This window comes from Euleptes europaea, chromosome 20 (genome assembly GCF_029931775.1).
Source record: "Euleptes europaea isolate rEulEur1 chromosome 20, rEulEur1.hap1, whole genome shotgun sequence".
Lineage (NCBI taxonomy): Eukaryota > Metazoa > Chordata > Lepidosauria > Squamata > Sphaerodactylidae > Euleptes > Euleptes europaea.
The window spans coordinates 23,142,937-23,169,340 of NC_079331.1; the positions used below are offsets into that span (position 1 = coordinate 23,142,937).

Sequence of the window (26,404 nt, forward strand, 5' to 3'; positions counted from 1 at the left end):
TAACTCTTCTTTAATGGGGATCCTTGGACAATCTTTGTCTCAGCCTAGCCTACCTTACATGGTTGTTGTGAGGATAAAAGAAGGGGGGCATTTCCCCATTTGTTAGCATTGCAAGGTGCCATTAAATCCCCGGACTAAATTACTACTGTGGAGGAGCTAGTACAACCAGTGCCAAAGGGTTTGTGCCAGTGGCATTGGTTCTGGGTAATGCCATCCTTTAACGTGAGTGTCTCACCCTTTCTCTCCTTGCAACACCCCCCCCCCCCGGCCTATGCCTGTCTCCTGAATCAGATGCCGGAACAACTTGTCTGTGTGTGCTTTGTTAATTGGTGTGTCATCTGCTCCTCAGAGACCTCTCTTCAACATGATCGCTGTTTTATTGAAGTGGTTTGAGTGATGTGTTAAATGAGGACAGCAATGGAAAATGTCTTGAGAAAGGTGAAGGCGGTGCTCTGGGAAGCTACGCAAGGACGTAGCCATTAAAATCACACTGCCGTGTTGTCACTGGCCTGGGTCAGGCAGAATTCCAAGAGGGCAGCCAGAGTTTATGCTGGAATTTCCAAATTCTGCCCCTCCTGATTCAAACTTTGCGTCCCCAAGCTTGCCTGATTACTCGTATAGATGGGGACGGGCTAGCAATGGACACACACACACAAAAGATGCTGTGAAGCAAAAGATGTTCCTTCTGGAACATTCTGTTTTGAAACAGCAAAGCCACGCTAAAACTTACATCTGACTGGCAGTCCTGCCCTCTAGTTCCAGATAAGTAGGGTTGGCAACCACCAGGTACTAGCTTAGGGTTGCCAGGTCCCTACTTACCTTTGGCGGGAGGTTCCACTGGGCAGGGCTGGGTGGAGGGAGTCCTGCACACTCCCAACACCACTTCCGGTTTCCTAGCCCCTCTGTGCGCGCACTGGGGCAACTGCTGTTCCCGCTGGAAGTTGCTTCGCCTGCCAGGCCCCAATATTCAAAACACAACATTCCCAATCACGGGTGGAACCCGTGTACGTTCACAACACAACATTCCCAATCACGGGTGGAACCCGTGTACGCAACACATGTAGGCACAGGTCCCACAAAAGGCAAGCGTGCAGAAGTCAGATCCGCTTGCTCCTTCCACTGAATCAGGCCCTTTGTCTATTAGTAGGGTTCCCATTTGCCCTAGGGTTGCCAGGTCCCTCTTCGCCATCAATGGGATATTTTTGGGATGGAGCCTGAGGAGGGCGGGGTTTGGGAAGGGGAGGAACTTCAGGGCCATAGAGTCCAATGGCCAAAGCAGCTTTCTCCAGATGAACTGATCCCTGTTGGCTGGAGATTAGTTGTAATAGCAGGAGATCTCCAGCTGGTACCTGGAGGTTGGCAACCCTAGGTCTCAGGCTGAGGTTTATCACATCACCTACCACCTGATCTTTCTGGCTACTGATGCCAGGGACTGAACCAGGGACATTCTGCGTGCTAAGCTGGTGTTTTACCGCTGACCCACATCCCTCCACATATTGACCCTGTATACATGTGCATGTCCATTCTGTTTCTCCAGGACTTCTGCTTAACTTTCAAATTCTACAGCCTGTTTGATTTTTTTTTTTACTTTTGGTTCTCTTTCCTGCAAGCTTGGAACATGGGCAAGCTGGGAGTTTTGTGAGCTGCCTTTTCTCCAGTTTTGCTATTCTTAAAAGAAATGGATTCTATGCAAAGTCTTCCATGTTATTCTAAGATAGTTTCAAGGCAAATTGTGTGTTTTCAAGAGGGATTGAGCTGCAATTTTATTTAAGCCCTTTCTGGCTGGGAAAGCAAACTTAATTTAAACAAGTAGCACGTGCTGTCTCTGCAGTTACATCCTGAATCAGCATTTTCACACAGAAGAAGAAGAGTTGGTTTTTATAAGCCAACTTTCTCTACCACTTAAGGAAGGATCAAACCAGCTTACAATCACCTTACCTTCCCCTCCCCACAACAGACACCCTGAGAGAATGTGACTAACCCAAAGTCACCCAGCTGTGTCTAAGAGTGTAAGAGTTGGGAGTGGGGAATCAAACACGGTTCCCCAGATCAGAGTCCACCGCTCCAAACCATTGCACTTAACCACTACACCACGCTGGCGCTCTTTTTCAGGGGTTGTTATCTGGATTCATAAAACCTGTTCCACCGTGTTTTGTTCATTTAACTTCAAATGTGTTTCAGAGGACTGAACTGGCCCCCTTACTTGCTGCCCAATAGATCACCTCCGTCTGATTTTCAAGGCATGAGACATTCGAAGGTGGTTTGCCATTGCCTGCTTTTGCATGGGCTGAGAGAGTTCTGAGAGAACTGTGACTGGCCCAAGGTCACCGAGCAGGTTTCAGGTGGAGGAGTGGGGAATCAAACCCGGTTCTCCAGATTGGAATCTGCCGCTGTTAACCACTACACGCTGGCTCTCTATGACCCACAATACCTCCAGTTAAAAGACCTGTGCCTGAGGCCTGAAAGAGACACTGCCTTCATGGAGCAGACGGCGCTGAGCTAGATGGACCAGTGGTCTGCCGCTTCATGTATTCTCCAGCTGTGTCTTCACAAATATCCCCAAACCCCAGCTGTTTGTGAGGAGGGGGCTTCTGGATCCAAGGGTGTGATTTCCAGGGAGACTTGAGCCCTGGAACCTTGCCTTTTGGAAATTAAGCCTTGTACATGTGGGAAATGTTTGGGCCAAAGCAAATGCTCTTTCTTGCTGAGGAAAAATATAAACTGCAACATGGTGGTTGGTGGGTTTCCTTTTCCTCGTGGGAGTATTAAAGAAGACAAATTGTACAGAAGCAAGAGAGCGCTAAGGCATCTCTTGGGACCTGCTTATGAGTCCTGTAATATTGTGTTGGGGCGAGTTTTGTTAGCGTTGTGTTGTAAAGCCTCCCAAGAGCTCCTTGCAACGATTGTTTGGGATGTTTTGCTTGAGCTTCTTCCTAGGCTAACATCCCTCTCTGGCTGCCAGGATTTTGCATTTCTCTAGCAAATTTCGTTGTCCCAACCAGTTGAGGAAGCAATTGAGGTTTAAGCAGGAGAACTGTAAAGCAGTTTGTATACTGAAAAGTGCTGTCCAAACTTATTGCTGTTGCTTGGGATTCCCAGTATGCCCTTTGTATTTTCTAACTCTCGGTAGATCCTGCGACCATAGCAGGGGGATCTCAGGACCGGTGCATTCCTCTTTGGCAGTCACAGGGCTAAATTGAACAGGTTACCCTTCGAATTACCAATGCCAGGCAAATAAGGCTTCACTGTATGGAGGTGGGGGCATAGGTGGTATAGTGGTTAGTGTCGGACTAGGATCTGGGAGACCCAGGTTTTAATCCCCACTCGCCCATGTAAGATTGCTAGGTGTCCTTGGGCATCTTTCTCAGCCTAACCTACCTCTCAGAATTGTTGTGAGAAGGAGAGCAGAGGAGAGCAATGCTGTTAATGAATGTTGGGTTCCTTTTGGGAAAGAAGAAGAGTTGGTTTTTATACCTCACTTTTCTTTACCTTTATGGAGCCTCAAAGCGGCTTACAGTCACTTCCCCTTCCTCTCTTCACAACAGACCCATTGTGAGGTGGGGAGACTGGGAGAGTTCGGAGAGAACTGTGACTAGCCCAAGGTCACCCAGCAGGCTTCATGTGGAGGAGTGGGAAATCAGACCCAGATTTCCAGATTAGAGTCCACCACTCTTAACCGCTACACCACGCTGGTTATATAGAGGTCGTGGTTAGTGGCGGCTTTCAATCCAGCACTAGACATTCAAGCTACATGTCACTTAACTTTAACTCTATGTCGGCAAAATATGAGGTCAGTATTAACTTGTCCTGTTTAAAATAGCATTATTTTCTCATTCTTTTTTTTTCTTTTTTTTGAAGATTTCAAGTAGTTGTTAATTGAACACATTAGATGGGTCTGGGCACATCCCACTAGTTAGGGTATGATTTGTTTTAAATTGCTTTAGCTGATCCCGCCGCCCCCCCCCCCCGATCCATATTTCCAACCTTCCTTAGGCTAATAAAAACCACCCTTTCATAACCAGGTATCTAAAGACACCCCCCCCACACACACACACACACACATGTGAAGGGTAGCAATGTTTGGTAGCTGCAAATCACTCAGTGATAGTAATGTGCATACTAAAATGGTGTTATGCAGCCAAGAAATCAGAAGGAGATTGAGACTGGGAAGGGCAGCCATGAAGGAGCTAGAAAAGTTTCTGAAGTGCAAGGATGTGTCACTGGCAACCAAGATTAAGTTAATTCATGCCATGGTATGTTACTATGTATGGGTGTGAAAGCTGGACAACGAAGAAAGCTGATAGGAAGAAAGTAGATTCCTTTGAAATATGGTGTTGGAGGAGAGTGTTATGGATACTGTGGACTGCCAAAAAAACAAATCAGTGGGTTCTAGATCAAATCAAGCCTGAACTGACCCTAGAATCTAAAATGACTAAACTGAGGCTATTGTACTTTGGTCACTTTGAGAAGACTAGAGTAGCTGGAAAAGACAATCATGCTAGGAAAAGTCGAAGGCAGCAGGAAAGGGGGAAACCGAACAAGAGATGGATTGATTCCCATCAAGAAAGGCACGGCCCTCAGTTTGCAAGACCTGAGCAAGGCTGTGAACAAGAGGACATTTTGGAGGATTTTGATTCATAGGGTCGCCATGAGTCAGAAGTTATTTGACAGCACTTAACACAAACAGTCATGAAAATACCCATATAATAATAATAATAAATAACCTTTACGTGGCCGCGACTTCGCTGTTCTGTTCACAGCGGTAGCCCTGGTCCCCCCATTGCCTACTGGCTTGTGTGCACAGCCACCAGTCCTTGAAAGGACCCTTGGTGGGTAGGGTTGCCAAATACAAGTTGAGATATGCTTGGAGGTTTGGGTGGGGTGGGGCCTGGAGAGGGTGGGGTTTGAGAGGGGTAGGGTATAACGGCATAAAGCTAGGGTTGCCAGGTCCCTCTTTGCCAGTGATGGGAGGTTTTGGGGGCGGAGCCTGAGGAGGGCAGGGTTTGGGCAGGGGAGGGACTTCAATGCTATAGAGTCCAATTGTCAAAGCGGCAATTTTCTCCAGGTGAACTGATCTCTGTCAGCTGAAGATCAGTTGTAATAGCAGGAGATCTCTAGCTAGTGCCTGGAGGTTGGCAACCCTACATAAAGCCCACCCTTCAAATCCCCATTTCCTCCTGAGGGACTGATCTCTGTTTGGATGCCAGTAGCAATCCCAGGAGATCGCCAGGCCCTCCCCTGGAGGTTGGCAACCCTGCCAATGGGTGAGCACACCAGAGTGATCTTGCAATACCATGCAAGCCAGAATTCTTTCTTTTTGGGAGAAATAATATCTTCAAAGAGAGAATTTGCTCAGTCTTTGTGCAAAATTCTGTGTACGGCTTAGAAATTAGCACAAATATTGCCAAAAGCAAAAGGGGCTGTGCCTTTCTGTTCAGGCTGCCAATAGTGGGAGATGGTCATTTCCTGGAGCCAGTACTTGGCCAGTGTGACTTGCCGAGATGACAGCTGGCAAAGGGGAGGGAAAACAGTGAATTCCTTTCTTTTTTGCCATCAGTTCTTTCCTGCTGCTTTAAATTATTGAAGGGCATATCTCTTACTCAAAACATTCATTCAGATAGCTCCGTAGGAGACACCTAGATATTTGGTCTTTATAATGTAACCTTGTGTGTGTGTGTGTGTGTGTGTGTGTGTGTGTATATACACATACACGTGTGTAAGTTTTATGTTTTTATTTGTTAGCTGTCTTGGTGGCTCCTGTGAGAGCAGGAAGGCAGGTTATACATTTTGTAAAATAAACAAAAATAAAATAAGTGTGGGTATGTATAATGTTGTTTAATTCATACTTAGTTGTAACCCTGAGAAGTGCTTAATCCACCTATGGGAGATGCTTGGGCTTTGGTAGATCTCAGGGAGAAGAGAGTTCTGCTGCTTAGGGGGCCAGCAAAGAGAAGGCTCTTCCAGGTGTGTTTGGTCAGACTTGGTACACAGGTAATGAATGAGAGGGCACCCGTGGATGGTCTTAAAGAGGGTAGTGAGGCATAGAGGAAGTGGCCAGCTCTCTGAACGCTGTAGGGGTTTGGCCACATAGGACTTGGCCAAGTACCGTCAAGTTGCAGCCAACTTATGGCGACCCTGTAGGGTTTTCAAGGCAAGAGATGTTTGGAGGTGGTTTGCCATTGCCTGCCTCTGTGTGGGCTGAGAGAGTTCAGAGAGAACGGTGACTGTCCCAGGGTCACCCAGCAGACTTCATGTGGAGGAGTGGGGAATCGAACCCAGTTCTCCAGATTATGGTGTGCCGCTCTTAACCACTACACCACACTGGCTCTATATAGGACTGGGTAGGTGAAAACCAGTTCCCTTTAATAATTCATGGAAGACTCATGAAGCCAGTGTTGCTGTCAAGGGTACCGGTGTACCATGTTCCTACTGATGCATCCTTTTTTTTCAAAGCATAGCGCATGTATGAGCCTTTTAATTGTTTGTTTCTGTTATGATTTTTTTATTTTTTGCCATGGGCTGCATCGCAGGCGACGCAAGCTGATGTCCGGCTTTCCCGGTGTTAGAGCAGAGACGTGAAGGTTCCAGCGCCTAAGGCCCGGGTCATGAATTAATAATGGCCTCCATGGCGGTTGAGGCCCATCAGAAAAGCAGGGAGCAAGGAAGTTGCCTGGCAGAGGGCTATCAATCACCCAGTGACCATAACTTCTAGTAATTAGTGTATTTTATGGGCCTTTGCTTCAGTGGCTTGGAAGCGCATATGCTCCAATCACAGTGAAACTTAGCCAGAGTAATATTCCAGGATGATTTATCCGCCTGCTGCGCTGGGAGGTAACCCTATATTAAGGGAAGATTGTGAACTAAGCTGCAATAAAGTGTAAGTTTAGGTAAAGTTTGCTCGGGTTGAGACCTCAATGTATCTTCTCTTCCCCCCACCCCCATTCTAGCATTCAGCAGGCGGCTTTGTTCTGGAAAAATAAATAAAGCAATTACTTGAACAGTGAGGTGTATGAGCAGGCAGGTAGATACTTAGGTGATTATCTTATAAATCCATCTATAAAATGAACTGATTATCAAACTGAAATTCCTGGCCATATTTATTGTCACTTCTGCTTTTTTCTGTCGCAGAGGGGTCTAAGCCAGCAAGCAGCTCCTTGGTCCCAACCTCAGTCTCTCCTTTTGGAGAAGAAAAAGCCCTTTTCTGCCAAGTCGCCATCAAGATGGCAGCTCAGGACCCCTCTCTCTTCAGCCCCCCCCCCGGAAAAGAAGATAGGCAGAAAGAAACAAGATGGCAACCAGGTCGCCAGAAGATCTGGCTCTTCATCCACCAGCTCTAATGCTTGGCCTGTATATGGGTGGAGCTTAGAAGTAGAAGAAAAAGAGTTGGTTCTTATACCACAGTTTTCTCTACCCTTAAGGAGTCTGAAAGTGGCTTACAATCGATTTCCCTTCCCCTCCCCACAACAGACACCTTGTGAGGTAGGTGGGGGTGAGAGAGTTCAGAGAGAACTATGACTGGCCCAAAGTCACCCAGCAGACTTCCTGTGGAGGAGCGGGGAATCAAACCTGGTTCTCCAGATTAGAATCCACCACTCCATGCTGGCTCTCTCTTAGGCCTGAGCAGCACAGGAAATTTCTCCATGAGTCAGGTCTAGGTTGCAACTGACCTCAAGTTCTTCAGGCCTTCTAATGCACAGCCACGAGTCGTAAGCTGGAGTTCTGGGAGTATACACCCCTTTTCCAGGGCACAGGATCCGTTTAAACTGGATGCAAAATTGGATTCCCCCAAAATGGCGACCCTGAGTAGATTATTCAGATGAAAGCACCTTTGCATGTGTTTTATTCTTTATCCTCCTGCTGCCCAGTGAGCTGTGCAGAAGCATGGAGGCCTCCATAGGGCTGCCAGGTCCCCCCTCCTGATCAGCGGGAGGTTTTAGGGGGCGGCCATGGTGGCACACGGGTGCGCTTACGCAATTATGGCACTTCCGGTTTTACTTCCAGAAGCGCCGCATCGCTGCGGCCAATTTAACACTCAAACCCTTAAAGCAGCGTTTCCTGAAGTAAAACTGGGAGGGCCATTGTTGCGTAAGCGTGCCTGTGCCCGCAGCTGCCACTCCAGAGCAACTGGGTGAATTTGCGGGCAATTGCCTACCAATACCACCCACCTGGCAACCCTAGGCCTCAGCCCCCAGGCCGTGAGAAGTCCTACTCGAGGGGAGAATGTCACACGTTGACTTGGACTGGCTGGCTGCAACTCTGATCTAATTTGGCTGGTTAATCAGTGACCCCTCCCAAAACTGAATTGCCATGCCTAGAGTATGTTGAATTCATCAGTGGTATATAATTTGTTGTTGTTATTGAATGAAGGTAAATGAAACATGGGCCATGTTTCACTCTTTGCGCCATGTGTCCCCAGACTAGGTCCAGGTCGCTTCATCTGTCTCTGTTACTCGCACTCGCGGCCCTCGGCAGGGGTTGCCTGTTCCACAGGTTATCGGCTAATGGTCTTGGACATTAAAAATGGGGGCTTCTTTTGCTCTCTGGCCTTGCTCTGCTTTGTTTCTAAGCCCTAGCCGCTTCGGAGTGCAGCTGCAAACTATAGGTGGAAGATTACATTAATTTGTAACTCTTCTTCCTCCTCCCCTCCCCTCCCCTCCTTTTGGGCCTGCTTTGCTAAATCCTTCTCATTTAATTGGAACCCTATTTCAAGGCAGTTTGCGTCATGTTCTTTGTTGCCAATTTAACCTCCGAAGCACTTTAACGTGGGGAAATTGCTGTTAGATCCTCTTGGATTCTTTTTAAAACTCTGCAATAAGAGGAGCAGTGGAATAGACATAGGTAGGAATGGATAACGACAGGGCTTCTTTTTGCAGTATTTAATATTTATCAGGGTCTTGGTCAGTAGAATGTTAAGGCGACTTTAAACCTCGTATCTGGAAATCTACAAATGGGTCTTGGAAATGAAATCTCACCTTGTGAGTTTCAGGTAATCCAGTTGTTATTTCCGCTTGTATGTGTGTATTTTAAGTTTTCAACGTCTGAGTGTTCCAAACTGGCGGCTGCTTTCCTCTAAATTGAGGGTTTAACGGCAGTGCGCAATCTAAATGCAAAATCCTGAGATGGAAATTTAATTGTGTAAAATGTGCAGAAAGTAATTAAGAACAAATTTTAGAACATTTCAGACTATAAAGTCCTTCTTTAGCTCGATCACAAGCAGCATTGTAAGTGCTTATTTTCAATTTGCAGTTATGCTGAGAAACATGGAATGTGACTAAATAAAGTCATCCCCTGCTCTCCGGTATAACTGTAAATTAAAAAAAGCAACTTGCAAGTTGTACAGAGTAATCGAAGGATGGGGGGCTTGATAGCTTACTTGTGCTAAAAAAGTTCAAAATGTTCTTGCCTCAGTGACTTCACGAATGTGAACAGAAGAACATAGGAAGAGCCCTGCTGGATCAAACCAGTGGTCCATCTAGTCTAGTCCAGTGTCCTCTTTCACACAGTGGCCAGCCAGTTCCTCTGGAGGTCCAACAACAGGGCATTGAGGCCGAGGCCTGCCCCTGATGTTGCCTCCTAGTACTGGGATTCAGAGGCTGACTGCCTCTGAATGTGGAGGTTCCCTTCTCAGCATAACTATAAATGCTTTATTAGAAGCTCAGGCTTGCAGTCTGTCTTGGACCAGAGTCCCAAAGAGTGTTGAGCAGGGTGGCAGTTGAAGGAGGGACACAACTACAGAACAGCTGTAATTGGTTGACAGATCGCACCCAAAGAGTGCTTGTTAATGGTTCCTCATCCACTTGGAGAGGAATGACCAGTGGAGTGCTTCAGGGATCTGTCCTGGGCCCTGTGTTATTCAACATCTTTATAAATGATTTGGATGAAGGAATAGAGAGGATGTTCACCTGCCCATCTCTGTGGCTCAGGCACCTCATGTCCAACTTCATCCTCCCCAAACTTGTTCAAAGCTTCTGCAGGGGGTCAAAAAGCATCACCCCCTGACCCGCCCTGATCACCTGGAGACCAGAGGTCTAGAATTATAGAGTTGGAAGGGACTACCACCCCTGCACAATGCAGGAAATTTACAACTACCTCCCCCCCACACACACACACAGTGACCCCTACTCCATGCCCAGAAGATGCCCAAGATGCCCTCCCACTCATGAACTGCCTATGGTCATAGAATCAGCATTGCTGACAGATGGCCATCTTAAAATCTTCCAGGGAAGGAGAGCTTACCACCTCCCAAGGAAGCCTGTTCCACTGAGGAACTGCTCTAACTGTTAGAAAATGCCTCCTAATATCCTGACGGATTTAACTTCAACCTGTTGGTTCTGGTCCGACCTTCTGGGGCAGCAGAAAACAACTCGGCGCCATCCTCTCTTTGACAGCTCTTCAAGTACTTGAAGATGGTTATCATATCACCTCTCAGTCTTCTCTCCAGGCTAAACATACCCAGCTCCTTCAACCTTTCCTCATAGGACTTGGTCTCCAGACCCCTCACCATCTTTGTTGCCCTCCTCTGGACACGTTCCAGCTTGTCTACATCCTTCTTAAATTGTGGTGCCCAAAACTGAACACAATACTCTAGGTGAGGTCTAACCAGAGCACAGCAGAGCGATACCACTACTTTGCGTGATCTGGACACTATACCGTATATACCCATGTATAAGCCGACCCGCGTATAAGACGAGGTGCCTAATTTCTCCCCAAAATGGGGAAAAATTAGGCACCCGCGTATAAGCCAAGGGTCGGCTTATAACCCCTCCCCCCCCCCACAGGCTTACCTGACAGGGCTCTCCAGCGGCGAGGGTCCGGCGGCGGCGCGGCCCGGGGGGGCCTGGGCAGCCTTCCTGCGGCTGCAGGAGGCTGCCCCAGGCCTCTCCCGGCGGGAGGAAGCGGCGGCGAGGCCCAAGGTGACCCAGAGCAGCCTTCCTGCAGCTGCAGGAGGCTGCCCAAGGCCCCTCCCGCCCGGAAAAAATGGCGGGGGGGGGCGGGAAGGGCCGGGGCAGCCTTCCAGGAGGCTTCCCAAGGCCCCTCCCGCCCGAAAAAATGGCGGGGCGGGGGGCGGGAAGGGCCGGGGCAGCCTTCCTGCGGCTGCAGGATGGCTGCCCAAGGCCCCTCCCGTCCGAAAAAAATGGCGGGGGGGGGGGCGGGGGGGCCTTGGGCAGCCATCCTGCGGCTGCAGGAGGCTTCCCATGGCCCCTCCCACCCGGGAAAAATGGTGGCGAGGCCCAGGGGGGGGCCGGGGCAGCCTTCCTGCGGCTGCAGGAGGCTGCCCAAAGCCCCTCCCGCCCGAAAAAAATGGCGGGGGGGGGCGGGGGGGCCTTGGGCAGCCATCCTGCGGCTGCAGGAGGCTTCCCATGGCCCCTCCCACCCGGGAAAAATTGTGGCGAGGCCCAGGGGGGGGCGGGGCAGCCTTCCTGCGGCTGCAGGAGGCTGCCCAAAGCCCCTCCCGCCCGAAAAAAATGGCGGGGGGGGCGGGGGGGCCTTGGGCAGCCATCCTGCGGCTGCAGGAGGCTGCCCAAGGCCCCTCCCGTCCGAAAAAAATGGCGGGGGGGCGGGAAGGGCCGGGGCAGCCTTCCTGCGGCTGCAGGAGGCTGCCCAAGGCCCCTCCCGCCCGGGAAAAATGGCGGCGGGGGCGGGGGGGGCCTTGGGCAGTCTTCCTGCGGCTGCAGGAGGCTTCCCATGGCCCCTCCCGCCCGGGAAAAATGGCGGCGGGGGCCGGGGGGGCCTTGGGCAGCCATCCTGCGGCTGCAGGAGGCTGCCCCAGGCTGCTCCCAGCGGCAGGAAGAGGCACGGGGCCGGTGGCGACGGCGGTAAGTTTCCCTCCTCCCTCCCTCCCCCCGTATTGACCCGCGTATAAGCCGAGGCCGGCTTTTTCAGCCCATTTTTGGGGCTGAAAAACTCGGCTTATACACGAGTATATACGGTACTTCGGTTGATACAGCCCAAGATCACATTTGCCTTTTTCATGAGCTGAAGACACTGTCTTCTGTGCCATTTCATGTAAGAGCATAAGAGGAGCCCTGCTGGATCAGACCAGTGAGGGTCCATCTAGTCCAGCATCCTGTTTCACACAGTGGCCGACCAGTTCCCCTGGAGGTCCAGTGAACCAGGGCACAGAGGACAAGGCCTTTCCCTGCTCATGCCTCCCACCGCTGGCTTTCAGAGGGTCACTGCCTCTATATATGGAGGTTCCCTAAATTGTCTTCTTCTTAGCCTCAGTTTGTGGTCTGCAAGAGAGGAAAAAGAATGCCTATTGTTGCTGACCCGCACAAACACACCCAAGAATGATGCATGAGGTAAACACTGTGTTACCAAAGCAAGATACCTGCTGAAGTTTTTTTAAAGGATGCTTTTTAATATAAGCTCAGGGGGGAATACTGTAGCAAAAGCTCAGACCTGTGAAAGGGCAGGCCCTTAAAGAGAGAGGCGGCTGCTACTGTTCTCAATCCTAGCAAAAGGTTTCATAATCCATGTTGTCATTCGTTCATAATAGTAACCCACTGAGAAATTATTTCTGCTTTAGAGATATATTTAAATATGCCCCTAATACTTAGTTTTTCCAACTCAGTTCTCCAGGGACTCAGGCAGAGCAAAGTTGTCCTAGCCCACCCCACAACACCCCTGAGATCCTTTTTCTTTAGACCGTTCATGCCAGAGGTGAAGCGGAGACGGTCTCGGCATGCAAGTGATGTGCTCCAGAAATGTGCCATGGCTCCTACCCAGGACAGGCAAGCAGCGTGCTGGTAAAACCGAACGCAGTCTGCCCCTGTTTCGCTTCAAGATGTGCTCCCCAGTATCTGGGACACGCCGCTTTCTCCCCCAGGTTGCCACGGCTTAGCTTCAGTCACACAGCGAAGATCCCTGAGCTGTGGAGGCAGCTGCTGCTGAAGTAATGTCTTGAAAAATCCACACAGCCAATCAAATGTCCGATAGCCCACCTGAAGCTTTGTTGGGCAAAACCCCCACCCGGCCTCGCCCACTTTCTAAAAACACTCGGCAGGCACCAGGAAAGGTGTCGGTGGGCGCCTCTGGCTCACAGCAATTACAAACTAATTCAAGTATTGATTAAAATATAATTTAAAAGGTGCCTTGGGGTGGGGTGGGGTAGGGTGGGGGGTGTCCCGGTGAGGTTTGTGTCTGGACATGACAGAGGAGTGCTTGATTGGTGCCTCTTCGCAATAATGGGTTTAAATTGTAGGCGGAAAGGTACCAGCTGGATATTATGAAAAAAAAATTTACAGTAAGAGTTGTTCGGCAGTGGAATCAGCTACCTAGAGAGGTGGTGAGCTCCCCCTCACTGGCAGTCTTCAAGCAGAGGCTGGACATACACTTGTCTGCGGTGCTCTAGGCTGATCCTGCATTGAGCAGGGAGTTGGACTAGATGGCCTCTGTGGCCCCTTCCAATTCTATGATTCTCCCTGGGAGAGATTCTCCTTGGGGCCCTGGGAAAGTGGAGGGGGGATATCTCTCATCAGGAACTGGATTGAGGCTGGATGGAAGAGTGCCTGGTTGCTGCCTGTTCTTCCCCCTCTCCTTCCCTTTTTGAATTTGAATAATCAGGAGAGTTGGATAATTGAGATTCAGATAAGAGGGGTTCCACTGTGTTAAAGCACGGCTCTATTAACTTGTCATGTCAGAAGCTAAGAGGGAGTAATGGGAAGACGTTCTCGAACCTGCAGTGGAGCAGGAAGTCTTTCCTGATTGACTGCCTTAACTTGCCTGCATTTATCTTTTCAATTTTCCTCTGGGGATTATATATCATTTTATGTTGAAATAGCTTCTGTTGTGTGGATTCAAGGCTCCTGTTGGCAAAACTCTAATCTGTTTGTTTTTGTGGAGATTTTTTTGTTTTTGTTTTTGGCTTCTTTGCTGTAGCTGCCAGCCTATTTATAAATCTAAATCTACATACGGAGGTCATTGGTTGGCTGAACTTAAAACCATTTTACTCAGTAAATTTAATTAAGAAAATACAGTGCAACTCATAAGCAAATGAGTTTTTCCCTAGTTTTAAACCAAACCATCCTCTTGAGTGTTGATTGCCTCGCTCGACCCCTGGTGATATTGAAACAGGCAAAATTAAAAAGGACATTAAAGCTTCATTAAATCTGAAACACATTTAGTACAGTGACATATCTGCAGGCTATTTTGGAGAAGATTACAGACTCTTTTGTGAGTTTCTTAATTTATAATACCTTGACAATCGGCAGGGGTGGTGGGGAGAAAAAGGGGACTTGGTGTAGCCCAATAGAATGGTGGATTTTGGAGCCACAGGATTGGATTTCTTGCTACTGATACGTTCAGGGGGGTTTCACTGTATACATAACAAATCTGAATACCGTGTTTCCCCGAAAATAAGACATACCCATAAAATAAGCCGTAGCAGGATTTCTAAGCATTTGCTCAATATAAGCCATACCCCGAAAATAAGACATAGTGATAGGCGTGGGAGCGCGCCCTCTGAGCGGGCTTTCGGACTACAGTCCCCGTGGTGCTCCGGGTCAGCCGCCCGAGAGGGCCTCGGTGCTGTGGCTGCTGCGGATTGGCTGCTGCGGGGCCTCGCCATTGCCTGCCATTGGCTCCTCCCTTGGGGAGGAGGAGGGGCATTTGGTGCGCTCACATGGGGGGCAGGGGCGGAGGGGAGGGGTCGGTCGTGTGGGGAAGGGGCCCTTCGGGCCGCAGCCGCTGAGACACGGAGCCCCCTCCCCGGAGAACTCCGGTGGCGGCACCGGAAGGCGAGAGCCACGTGGCTGGCGAAGGGGGACCCGGGGCGCTTTCTGGATTCGCTCAGCGTGGCCGTTCGGCTTCGGAGGCTTCTCTTGCCCCCTGCTGTGTTGGGGGAAAGAATAGCCACCAACACACACCGTGACGCTGTTTAAATTTCTTTGGGTGAAGCAGTGTTAAGTATTCTGGATTTATTCCCCTTTCAACAGCAGGGTTGTTATTTTTTTAAATCAAAATAGGTGCTTGTTTATAAATCTTAAAATCAGATTTATTTTTGTTAAAATTGTGAAGGAATTGATAGTGATAGGCGTGGCTATGCAGCGTACCGGATAGGGGAAAAGCTTAATAAAAATAAGACATCCCCTGAAAATAAGCCATAGCGTGTCTTCTTGAGGAAAAATAAATATAAGACAGTGTCTTATTTTCGGGGAAACATGGTAATAAGTGTCTTTCCCCCCCAAAAGTGTATATAGTGTGTACTCTGTGCAAGTATAGCAATTCCTGCGCAAATGAAACCCAGTTCTGCATTCAGAATTAATTATGTTTGCATACATTAATTTAATTACATAAACGTAATTTGTGTTGGTTTGCATTACACGTGCTACTTTTGTGATAGATGTTGAAATGCTGTTGCCGTTTGTCAGTTATTAGCCCACACCATAGTATTCCCCATAACTATGCATGGGTGTGGAAGCTGAATAATGAAAAAAGCTAACAGGAAGAAAGTTGGTTCATTTGAAATGTGGTGTTGGAGGACAGTTTTACGGATACTGCAGACCGCCAAAAAGACAAAGAAGTGGGTTCTAGATCAAATCAAGTCTGAACTCATCCTGGAAGCTAAAATGACTAAACTGGAAGCTAAAAAGACGAAACTCTATCGTGCTTAGATCACATCATGAGAAGACAAGAGTCACTGGAAAAGACAATCATGCTAGGAAAAATTGAAGGCAGCAGGAAAAGAGGAAGACCCAGCGTGAGATGGATTGACTCAACAAAGGAAGCCACAGCCCTCAGTTCGCAAGACCTCTGCTCCACCTCTTCCCAAGACCCAACATCTGTCCAGCGTGGTATAGTGGTTAAGAGTGGTGGTTTGGAGTGGTGGAGTCTGATCTGAAGAATCACGTTTGATCCCCCACTCCTCCACATGAGCGGCAGACTCTAATCTGGTGAATCTGGTTGGTTTCCCTACTCCTCCAGATGAAGCCTGCTGGGTGACCTTGGGCCAGTCACACTTCTCTCTGAACTCTCTCAGCCACTCCTACCACACAAGGTTTCTGTTGTGGGAAGGGAAAGGGAAGGAATTTGTAAGCCTCTTTGAGACTCCTTTCAGTACAGAAAAGTGGAATATAAAAACCAACTCTTCATCTTCTTGGATGGGAGACCACCAAGGAAGTCCAGGAATGCTATGCAGAAGAAGGCAATGGCAAACCCCCTCTCTTAGTCCCTTGCCTTGAAAATCCCTTAAGGTGTTGCCATAAGTCGGCTGCCACTCGACAGCACTTTACGCGCACCCACACTTTTTTGAAGTATCACGCAGTATTGGGGTCAGGGTGGTAATAGCAACTTCTTTCCATCTTTTCATGAGATCATGATGAAGGGTCATAGTTCTTCCTGCTTAGTTCATGCCGTGATGTGATTTTATGTATGCTGCGTTTGAAGAATATTGGGGGCCCTGTTCTGGCTCTCCCCCCCCCCCCCGCCACTCTCCACGACCGGGCCCTTTCCCCCATGTGCCCCTCGCTTCCTACGCCTCTCTTGTATGCAGGTAGCCGGGTGCATGAATTTCTAACATGGACAAAGGCTGTGGGGTGGTGTCAGCCATGCTGACCTCTCTGGAAGAAGGGGGGGGGATAAAAATATAATAAATAAATTATTTCCAGGTACTCTTCCAAACATCCTGAATTCATCAGTCTCCCTTTCATGCTGGAATACAAAGAGATAGCTTACATAACCTTCCAGTTTGCATTTTCCCACCATTTGTCTATGAGAGTGGAGAACAGGTTTTTCTTCAAACAGAAGTTTGGTTGGGATGGAGGGAGAGGGAAGCCATAAAGATGTTCTAGTTGTCGCTTATGATCCATTCTAAAAATAGCTGTTCTTGTTTAGAGGTTATTTTTTGCTTCTGTGTCTTTTTCAATGTCTGTTCTGTTGCTCTATGCTGCATTGAAATTTTTGAGTTATTCCCCCCCCTTCTCAAGGAAAACCTCTCCCCCCCCTCCCGCCCAGCCCCTGGTGCAAATCTTTCTAACTAGACAAATATTATTTCCTTTCCCAGCTTGCTCTCGGGAGGTTCCCGTATCCTCAGGTAAGAATGTTCATTACCGCTGCCTGCCGCTGCGGCGTTCATTCCTATGTATGAAGCAGTTGTGAGCCTTGTAGCTGGGTTCAAAGGGAGCTGCCCTATTAAATCAAAAAGTGGTATTGGCACAGTTGTCTAAAACCTACATTGATTTTGGTGGTGGTTGGCATTTTTAACTCGAGATTTATCTTGACTGTTTGTGACCATATAAGTAGGCCTGACTTTGTGGGGTGGGGTGGGTGAGATAAAGCCAGTTTATTTAATAGAATGAGATAGAGGATCTCTTTTAAAAAAATGTAATTCAGATTTTGGAAAATGTATGGTTTTAGCACTACAGTTTAGCTGGTTTGGGGGGATGTAGATTTGGGTTTTGATCTGTGTTGGTGCTTTTCTTCTTTTAAATGAGTTGCTGCATGGAATTGGGAAAGGGATATAATAGTGGATTTTACTGCTAACCCCAGCCGGTGCCTACTTGAACCCTGGCAATGGCTTCACCCAGAAAGTGATGCGAGATGAACCCCAACTATTAGGCCTAATTGCTGCCATATTCCATATCCTTCTGTTCGCTGGGTGATTCATGCCCTCCCGTGTGTAATCAGTGGCCTGGGGAGGGAAACACTGACCCCCCAGGAAGGAGCCCCTGCAGAGGAGCTTTCTCTCTGTTAATGTACGCACTTAAACGGCAGCATGATCAGTATTGCTATCTGCTCCTCAAGTGGCATAAGCAAGCGTAAACGGATCTAAGAGAGGAGGCTTTGTCTCCATAGACAAAATGGCTCATCTGGATATCGGTGTGTTATGGGGGGGGGGGAGAAATACATTTTTATTTTCACAAGTCTCTTAATTCCTCTACCCTCTGGTGTTTCGTGCTTTTTAGCCCGTTGTTTAAAATGCTCTTTGTGTCTTTTCGTGTTGGCTGGTTTCAGCATTTTGAAAATCTTCCCAATTTTGATCAGACGAGGTTTTTAATTTTTTTCCAAAAATTCTGCTCTTGTTTCTAGTTTTATTTGTTTTTAGTGTTTCTTCGTGGTTTTGTGCTGTAAGTGGCACTGAACGTGTTTATATGGAGAGGCAGGATATAAATATTATAAGTACCACCTGCGTATGATTTGTACTTGTGTTTATGAAACCGCAATGATTGTACCTCTGAAAAGTTCGGCACGTGTCAGCTGGTGCCGGCTAGCCCTTGTTCCAAAGTTGTTTGTTTTTCCAAGGTTTTGTTGATACCCTGGAAGTGTGTGGAGGTGTGACTGAGAGGTGGTGACCATGGGATGGCTAAGAATGGTTACTTTGTGTTGAGAAAAATCTCTGGGCTATGATCTAACAAACCTGCCGTTTTTTGACACCTGGTCAGAGAACCAGGTCTCACAGACCTGATTAGCTTGGGTAGCCGATGGTAGCTTGTCCAATAAGTCCCCGTTCCCAAATGGATGACAGAGTTCAAAGGGAAAGAGAGGCTGACAGCATTCTCTGAGAAAATTATTCCTCTTTTCCAGAAGAATTGTGTGCGATGTCTAAAGGACAAAACGAATGATTGCTTGTGGGTTTCTCCTAATGCGTTTGGCCTTTTGAACACTGAGCACAGTCTACCAGAAGCTCCTTTTGAAATAGGTGCAAGTTCTGCAAAGGCGCTTGTGTCTTGCACGGCTTCGAGCCATTTCAGTGGGCCTTTCCCCAGAGGACTGTACCCACTTTCCCCCCTAAAGTCTTGGTGGATGTAGGCCAAAGTGCCTGCAGCCATGTCTGATTTAAAGATGGTGTTGGTCTGTGCTCTTTAAGCATCTATTAACTTGCTATTATTATGCAAATAACCCATACTAATTTATGCATGGTTAGATTATGCAGATGCCTCACCATCGTGGTTATTGAATAATAGGAAGAGACCTGGTCCCTTCTTACGCTGAGGAGCACTTTTTAGAAATGCCTTCTTCTGATTTAAAAGATTAGGTAGATGCCAAGTTTTTATAGTAATTTCTTTGTGTGGACGATGTTAGCCCACTTTGTAACTTCCCCCTCTTTTGAAAAAGCGGCCTCCTCTGAGATGATCTCCTGCCGCTGAAATTACGAATTGTGTTTTACTGTGACAACGTAAGTATTGACCTGTAAGCCAGTTGTAAATGTTGAACTATGGCTACTTCTGTGCTTTCCCTTAATTTTTGCTCCCTGGGATTCCTTAAAGTGGTGCCCGTGGGCACCATGTTGCCCTCCAGTTCTTCCTCTGGCAGCCACAGAGCTTTTCAGAAAGAGGGTGTGGCCACTGTGAGGCAGGGCTTGCTATTGGTTCCCTCATTCATATGAAGGGGTTTTCCGCGGCAGCAATAGCAGCTGCAGCCCCTGAAGGATCAGGAGGACTGTGAAGCACCTGGGCTTGTGGTTCCAGCCCCCTTCGGCCTTTCCTTCTTTTTATTCACCCTTCTCTTTCTGCCTTCCTCCCCCAGTATTTCTTTCTTATCTTTTTATTCTTTTGCAAAGCAAGGAGGAAAGTACTGTGTTCAGTTCTGCCTCTTGTGGAAGCCATTTTGGTTTGGCTCCGCCTCTTGTGGAAGCCATTTTGGTTTGGCTCCGCCTCCTGTGGGAGTCATTTTGTGACGGTGTTCATCACCCTCTCAAAATTCCAAAGGTGTCCACAGGCTGAAAAGTTTATGCTTAGGAACACTTTTTAGAAGCGCCCTCTTTTGATTTGAAAGATTCAATAGATGCTCAAAAGGTTGGAAACCCCTAGTGTCATTAATAGCCGGGCATTTATATCTGTTGATTGCATGATATCCCTGCTACTGTATACCCAAACCCAGTTCATGGTTACAGAAATTTTGGGCATGGGGAAGCACATTGCAGAAGCTTGATATTGGTCCATTTGGCATCACCCTGGTGAAATACATGAGGACATTGCTGAGGGGAGAAGAAGGAATGTTCAAAAGCACATTAGGTGTCTAGTTTAGTAGAAGGTGTGCATTATAGCGTGTGTAATGAAGGAACAACTCAAAATCAAGATGCCAGGACTGGGAAATCTTTGACTGTTCTGACAGGAAGCAGTGGTGTCTTGGCCTGTCTTTTTCCACTTATTGCTGAGGTGTCCATTACAAGTTGTTCCAAAGCCCTTCCTGAGAGCTAGAGTAGCCCTATCTCATCAGCTCTTGGAAGCTAAGTAGGGTCAACCCTGGTTAACACTTGGATAGGAGACCACCAAGGAAGTCCAGGGTTGGTAGGCAGAGGCAGGCAGCGGTTAGCCACTTCTGAACTTTGCTTGCCTTGAAAACCCTAGGGGGTTGCCATGAGTCGGCTGCAGGTTCGTGGCACTTTCTAGAATAGATGCGACAGTGGAATTCCATTACTAGATCTGACAGTGTTTGTTTTGGCTCTAAGCAACCACACTGGAGGGTAGATCAGAGCAGTGGTGCTGGGACAGAATGGCTTTTAAAAAACTCTCTCCCGTGCTGTTTCTCCAGTTTTTTTAATTAAAAAATCTTCCATTGAGCTTCAAGGAAAAAGACAGGGGAGGGCTTTTTGATCAACAGAAATGTTATATTCTGCCGTCCCCAGCACTGTGTGAACTGTAGCGGCATTTAGGGCCAAAATACATTTTGAAAGATATGACCTCAAAACTCCATGTGGATTTTGGCCCTGCCAAACAGCAAAGCTCTGGAATTATTTCTGTTTGGACGCAAAGTTAGAATAATATAATCATAGAATGATAGAGTTGGAAGGGATCAGCAGGGTCATCTAGTCCAATCCCCTGCCCAATGCAGGAAATTCACAACTACCTCCCCCACACACACCCAGTGACCCCTACTCCATGCCCAAGATGCCCTCCATGATCTGCCTAAGGTCATAGAATCAGCATTCTGACAGATGGCCATCTAGCCTCTGCTTAAAAACCTCCAGGGAAGGAGAGCTCACCACCTCCCGAGGAAGCCTGTTCCACTGAGGAACAGCTCTAACTTTTAGAAAATTCTTCCTCAGTTGTTCAGATCCAAGATTGCCTTCCCATGGCAAGACTTTTGCTGTCTGGGTTATCATAGGAGACTCTTTGTGAGTCATTCATAAGGATCGAGATGGTGCCGTTTCCACTGGAGCAGAAAGGGCCATGTTGTCCAGCGGCCACTGGTGACCCCAGCCCTAATCCAACGAATGGCCAGTCTGGCCGTAATGGACTCCCTACAGGCGGAGCAACAGCGGCCTTTTCAGGTCTGCCTCTTCTGGCACGTCCTTCTTCTCGCAACCTAAACACGTCTCTCCGTTCCTCTCAGGCATGCAAAAAATCCTTAATGGGACCAAACTCAAAGACATGTTGGGGTTAAAACAGCATGGAATCCTAAACGGGGAATTGTGTTTTCCTCTTCGTAACTCCTGGGGGCATAACAGCCTGTGCTCAGCGTGGAACAGCTCCCATTTGTTTCAACAGGGACACTCAGAGAGTATTTGCCTAATGGATATTTTTCTAAATCTTATATACAGTTACACCTAGTTCTCGAACATGAAAAACAACTGCTTATGTGAGTCAAGTTTTTCATTTGAGCACGTGCTTCCAGGACTTGATGATGATGAGTGTGGATTCTCCCCACCCCCATTTGCAGTTCACTTACAAATGTGTCAATTTGCAGAGAAAACATTGAAATATTGTGATAATTAGACGAGGCACGGCTGTTGCCAGGTGTTTTCACAGGCAAAGTCTTGGAGTTTGATCAGTCCAGCAAATTCTTGATTCACTTGATGTTTTTATTAACCTATAATTGTGATCATTATCACTCATTTGCCGTTTCAAAAATACATTACGACTAAAATATTATTTTTTTAAAAATACTTTAGATGAAATTCTAAATTCTTTAGAAAGAAGGACAAGGTCTAGGGTGTATTGTTTCCATCTATCAAACTTAAAAGGAATGCTTTTCCATGGTGCATGCACAAACATTACTCACTCTGGACTGAAGCATGTGCCCTAAGCACCCATGCCGTGGTATTAAATGTCTTTTTCAGCATATGTGGACACGAAATCAAGAAGCTCTCTACCAGAATTGCCAACACAACAGTATTGTGCTAGTCTTGTTTCAAAAGCTGCACTTCATTTTAACGTGCACTTGACATCGTTCTCTGTTGCTGGATTGAAAGAACTGTAGAAAGGTGCAAGGCTTTGTGGAGTTGTATGGACCACACCAGATGAGCCGGGACTGCACAATGCAGCTTTGGAAGGCTGTGGAGGAGCTGCATGCTCAGCTCAGATTCTGTTTCCAGGAATCCTGATTGTCTAGGATTAAATCAAAGCATAACGGAGGGCAGCCGCTTGTCTGGACTGCGGTGGTTGAGAAACGTAAGGCACATGTTCAAACTACAGCATGGGACAGGATGACTCCAGGAGTTTCGAGGGCAACGCCACGCCTCCGGACTGCAAGAGGGCTCCTAGAAATGTATTTAAACTCCTCATCCTAGATCTGGCTAAAAATGGTTTTCCCCTCCCATTTTCAGATACACTTGCAGATCTTTGTTAATAAATTACATCAAAATGACTCGAAGTTCGGAAGGCGGAAGAAAATGCTTCTATTCCCACCCACCCCTTTACAAAAAATTCTGAGCAAATAGTGCCCCTGGTATTGTAAAGCTTTGAATGTTTTCACACCCCATTAATTTATTACTTCTCCTTCATCTTTAAATTTCATTTTTTCAACAACAAAAAAATCTTCTAGCTCCCTGCTGCTTGTGAGATTTCCATCTTGTTGTTAATTTTCTCTGCTCCATATGGAGCACCAGACATTTCACCTGGAGGCTGTACTAGATTTTTCTGTAGTGATCGCGCTTCCGGAGGGCAGAACTGTCATTTCAGGTTCCCGGTGCATCTGTCTGTGCCAGCCACTTTCTTCTCTCCCCCCCCCCTTTTTCCACTGGCACAGGAGAGTGTGAATAACAAATCGGGTGCACCTGAGATTTGGAGGGGGAGGGATACGTGTGCGTGGCGGGAGGACCGCCGCAACTTGCCAGCGAGTAGCTTTCTGGCTGGGAAGCTCTTCGTGTGGATGGGTGCATGCCCAATCCTTCCTTGTGAGGAAGGGAGCGCAATCCTGAACACAGACAAGCGGAAGGAAGAGAAAGGAGTAAATATTTCATCCTGCCTTGTCATTGATTAGAAAAGAGCCTTTAATTTCATCTCACCCCATGTTGCGATTAATTTGCATTCTTTGTCAGAAGTTAATGGAGTTTTTTATGGTTCAGTCTGAAATCCTTGAAGACATCAGTGAGTTGATCTGATGTTTATACAACCGCCAGCGGAATTTTTTTTGCCTTTGATTGATGGTGAGCTTGATGTGCGCTCCAAACAGCTTTTAAAGCTGTTTTTAAGAATTATTTGAATAAAATGCAAGCTAGATATTGTTATAATGAGCAAGATTATCTGTTAAAAATCTGTTTCAAATCAGGAACCTGATAAGGAGGGGAGGGGGAGAAAACTCCCAAAAGAGGAGAGAGATGGCAAATGGCAAGCGTGCCTTTTCAGACGTTCCTCAAGCAAGCGTTGCAGTGAGTTGCAATAATGCGGAGTTGGGGAGGCTGCCGGGGACGTGATTTGGTGCACTGCTCCTTCAGGAAGGGACAGCGGAGGTGGCCCTCGCCGTTTCCTGGAACAGCCAGTGAAGTCACAGATTTTGCGAACTTGGCTGGTTCCCATTTTGTCTGCCAGCGTTTTCCTACCTGGCTTTTGCCAATGGTTTGATGAAGTGTTGCTGTCTGGTTCCTAACTCAAAGGGACAAGACGGTTAGGCCGGTTAGCTTAGCAAAATGATGACATATTGCTTCTCTCCGGGTAGAGGCACCCGGCACGATGGAAACAAAAGTGAATAATAGAGCGTGTTAAAGAGCTTTCCATTCCGTGTGGCCCTCTGTTGGGCTGAATTTTATGGAGGGCAGCGGTCCAATGCTTTATTGAAGGGGAATCCTGTCCTGGATCAGCTGAGTCCCTGGTGGATCTGATACAAAGGCATGGGCATTCACTACCCAGGTAGGAGCATCCCTGTACCCTCAAAGAGCGGCAGGGCTATGTCCAAAGCACAGGCTGGCTCTCACAGGGTTTTATTGGATCGAGGCAACTGGGCTTTCCTCCTCATCCTGTGCATTAGGGTTACAGAAATGATGGCCCATGGTGACCCTTGACACTGGCATCGGTCAGCTTAAAATCAGTGGGGTTCTCTGGGCCTCTTCATACCTTAAATATTATCTCTTCGCCACTGGCATTCACATATAGGCTTGTGCTGCTTGTAAGAGAGTTTGGCAGGAGTTCGAGTAAACTTTTCAACTCGTCTGAGCATCAGCAACTGGCTAAGGAACTCCGGAGATCCCTCAGCTGAATGCACCTGCCCGGCCTTGCTTTTGCCGCTGGAGTTTTTTCTGATTACCTCCCATTTTTATTATTTTTGCAGCTCAACACGCACACACACACAAATCCTCACCTGCTTCTACTACTGGATTTCTCCCCCCCCCCCAAATCCCACTTTGGACTGTGAACTTCTCATTGATAACCTTCCCAGCATGCCCTGGGCCCTCAGCAAAAATGGTGGAGCCGGCTCGACACTGTTTGCACACAGACAGGGGGCAGTGCCCATTTGGTGCCCACTCATGAAACTCTACTTTCTGACAACTCTGGTCCATTCATCTGCCCAATTCTTCTTTCCCTCCCCTTTCCCGCAGTCTTTTGAGGTCTTCCAGCAAAACGGCACCTGTCCCCTCTCTCTTTCTCATTGCCCCTTCTACGATCTCTTCCTCTCTCAGTCCCACGAGTTTGCCCTGCTGAAATCTGGATCTCCCCCCCCCCTTGCCGCAATGCTGTTGTTTCCCTCCCTTTTGTAGGTCTGTCCTTCTCTCGTACAGTTTGCCCTGAAGGCCATGGTGGGTGGCCTTCTTCTTTCCAAAGTGTGCCATTCCAGCCCCTGCCCACCCACCACACCCCGTCCCACTGCCTCCACCACTGACACTCGTTCCATACAACTCTGTTCCCCTCTGGGACTCCATGAATCGCCTCTTCCCTCTGGCGATTGTCACCTTTATTTCAGATCCTGATGCCTGGTTCCCTTTCTGCCGCTCTGGCAACACCCCTTCCGTGCTTCTAGCACCTTCTGTGACCGGCCATCAGTTGAGTCAGGTCTTTCTCAAACATTTTTGGACCCTCTTCTCTCTTCTGTCCCTTCTGCTCATTCTTTGTGCTCTGCAGCATCTTCCTGGAACTCATCCTGTTCTTAACTCATTTTTCCCAGTTGCCCCAGGAACTGTCTGCCCCTCTCCTCCCCAGCCAGACTCGCTGTGTACATTCAGCGCCTCACTTCATGCCCTGGTGCAGCTGAGCGCTTCTTAAATAATCAGTCTGGCACTGCCTGATCTGATCTCTCTGTCTTTCTCCCACCAGATTCCTTCTTCCAACTCTTCTTCCTACATTTCATTCCATCCTTCCTTTTTCCCCGTCTGTCTGTCTGGCTCAAAGAGCGGGCTATTCTGTTGACCTCATTCAGCTCCTCCCATTTTTCTGCCTTGATCCCATCTGTTCCCAGTGTCTGGTTTCTGTATCTGCTTAGGAGATTTATAACCCACCTTTCCACGAATAAAAAATACTACCCAAGATAATTTACAACATAAGCTTAATCTCCAGTCTGGATGTTACTGCGGCACTGGTGACTCTGGCCAGGTACAACTACAGCCATCTCCCCTGGCTGTTCTCCTGCCTCTGTACCACTTTTCACTCCCCAGCTTCCCACTACACTCACTCTTTCCCCCATTCTCAAAAGGCCATGGCTTTGTCCACACACACCCAACTCTCACATCGTTTTTCTTCTACACTTTGCTCTTTCCAAGTTCCTCCGATGTGCTGCCGCTGTCTTGATCTCCTCAATGACACAATGGGACCCACAGGTGCCTCATTCAGACCACTGTGCCTCATTCAAACCATTCCCACGGACTGGGCAAGAAGCTGCTTATTGCCCTACCTTGCAGGAAGGAGAGAAAAAGATCAGCAGGAGGTTGGGCAGAAACTGTGCCAGTGCCTCAAAAGAAAAAAGAAAGTTTCATTGAGAACTGAGCTCTCTCTAACCAGATAGAAAACATTAAGGTAAATGGGGTAAGATAGTAGGGTGCGTCAGCTTGCAGTTTTCTCTCAAATATTGGGTATGTTTGCAATTTTGCCTGCATAAAACAGAGGCATTCATAACTTTTAAATTCCATAAATATGTCAAATATTGCAATTTTAAATGTTAAGTAAGTTATAAATGATGAATTTTATGTTGCTAAAGCAGTAATGTTAGTTTAGGTTACACAGGAGAGAAATTATTGCATATATTTCAATTTTCCCAAATATTTCTGTCTTCTCAAATCACCTCCTCATATCACCGGTAACCTGTAAAGAAAAGAAAA

The 26,404-nt window shown here is 47.6% G+C and overlaps 1 protein-coding gene across 2 annotated transcripts in view; it reads left to right on the forward strand.

The window, feature by feature from the left end:
* Positions 1-26,404, forward strand: part of MAP2K5 (mitogen-activated protein kinase kinase 5) — a 206,772-nt gene that overhangs the window by 113,033 nt on the left and 67,335 nt on the right. Inside the window, exon 17 of one of the 2 annotated variants that reach the window (XM_056865709.1) lies at positions 17,003-17,032. The exons of the other annotated variant lie outside the window; for it this stretch is intronic. Within the exon in view, the coding sequence (XP_056721687.1) occupies positions 17,003-17,032 (30 nt within the window). The remainder of the gene's footprint in view (positions 1-17,002; positions 17,033-26,404) is intronic. 2 annotated transcript variants of the gene reach the window in all.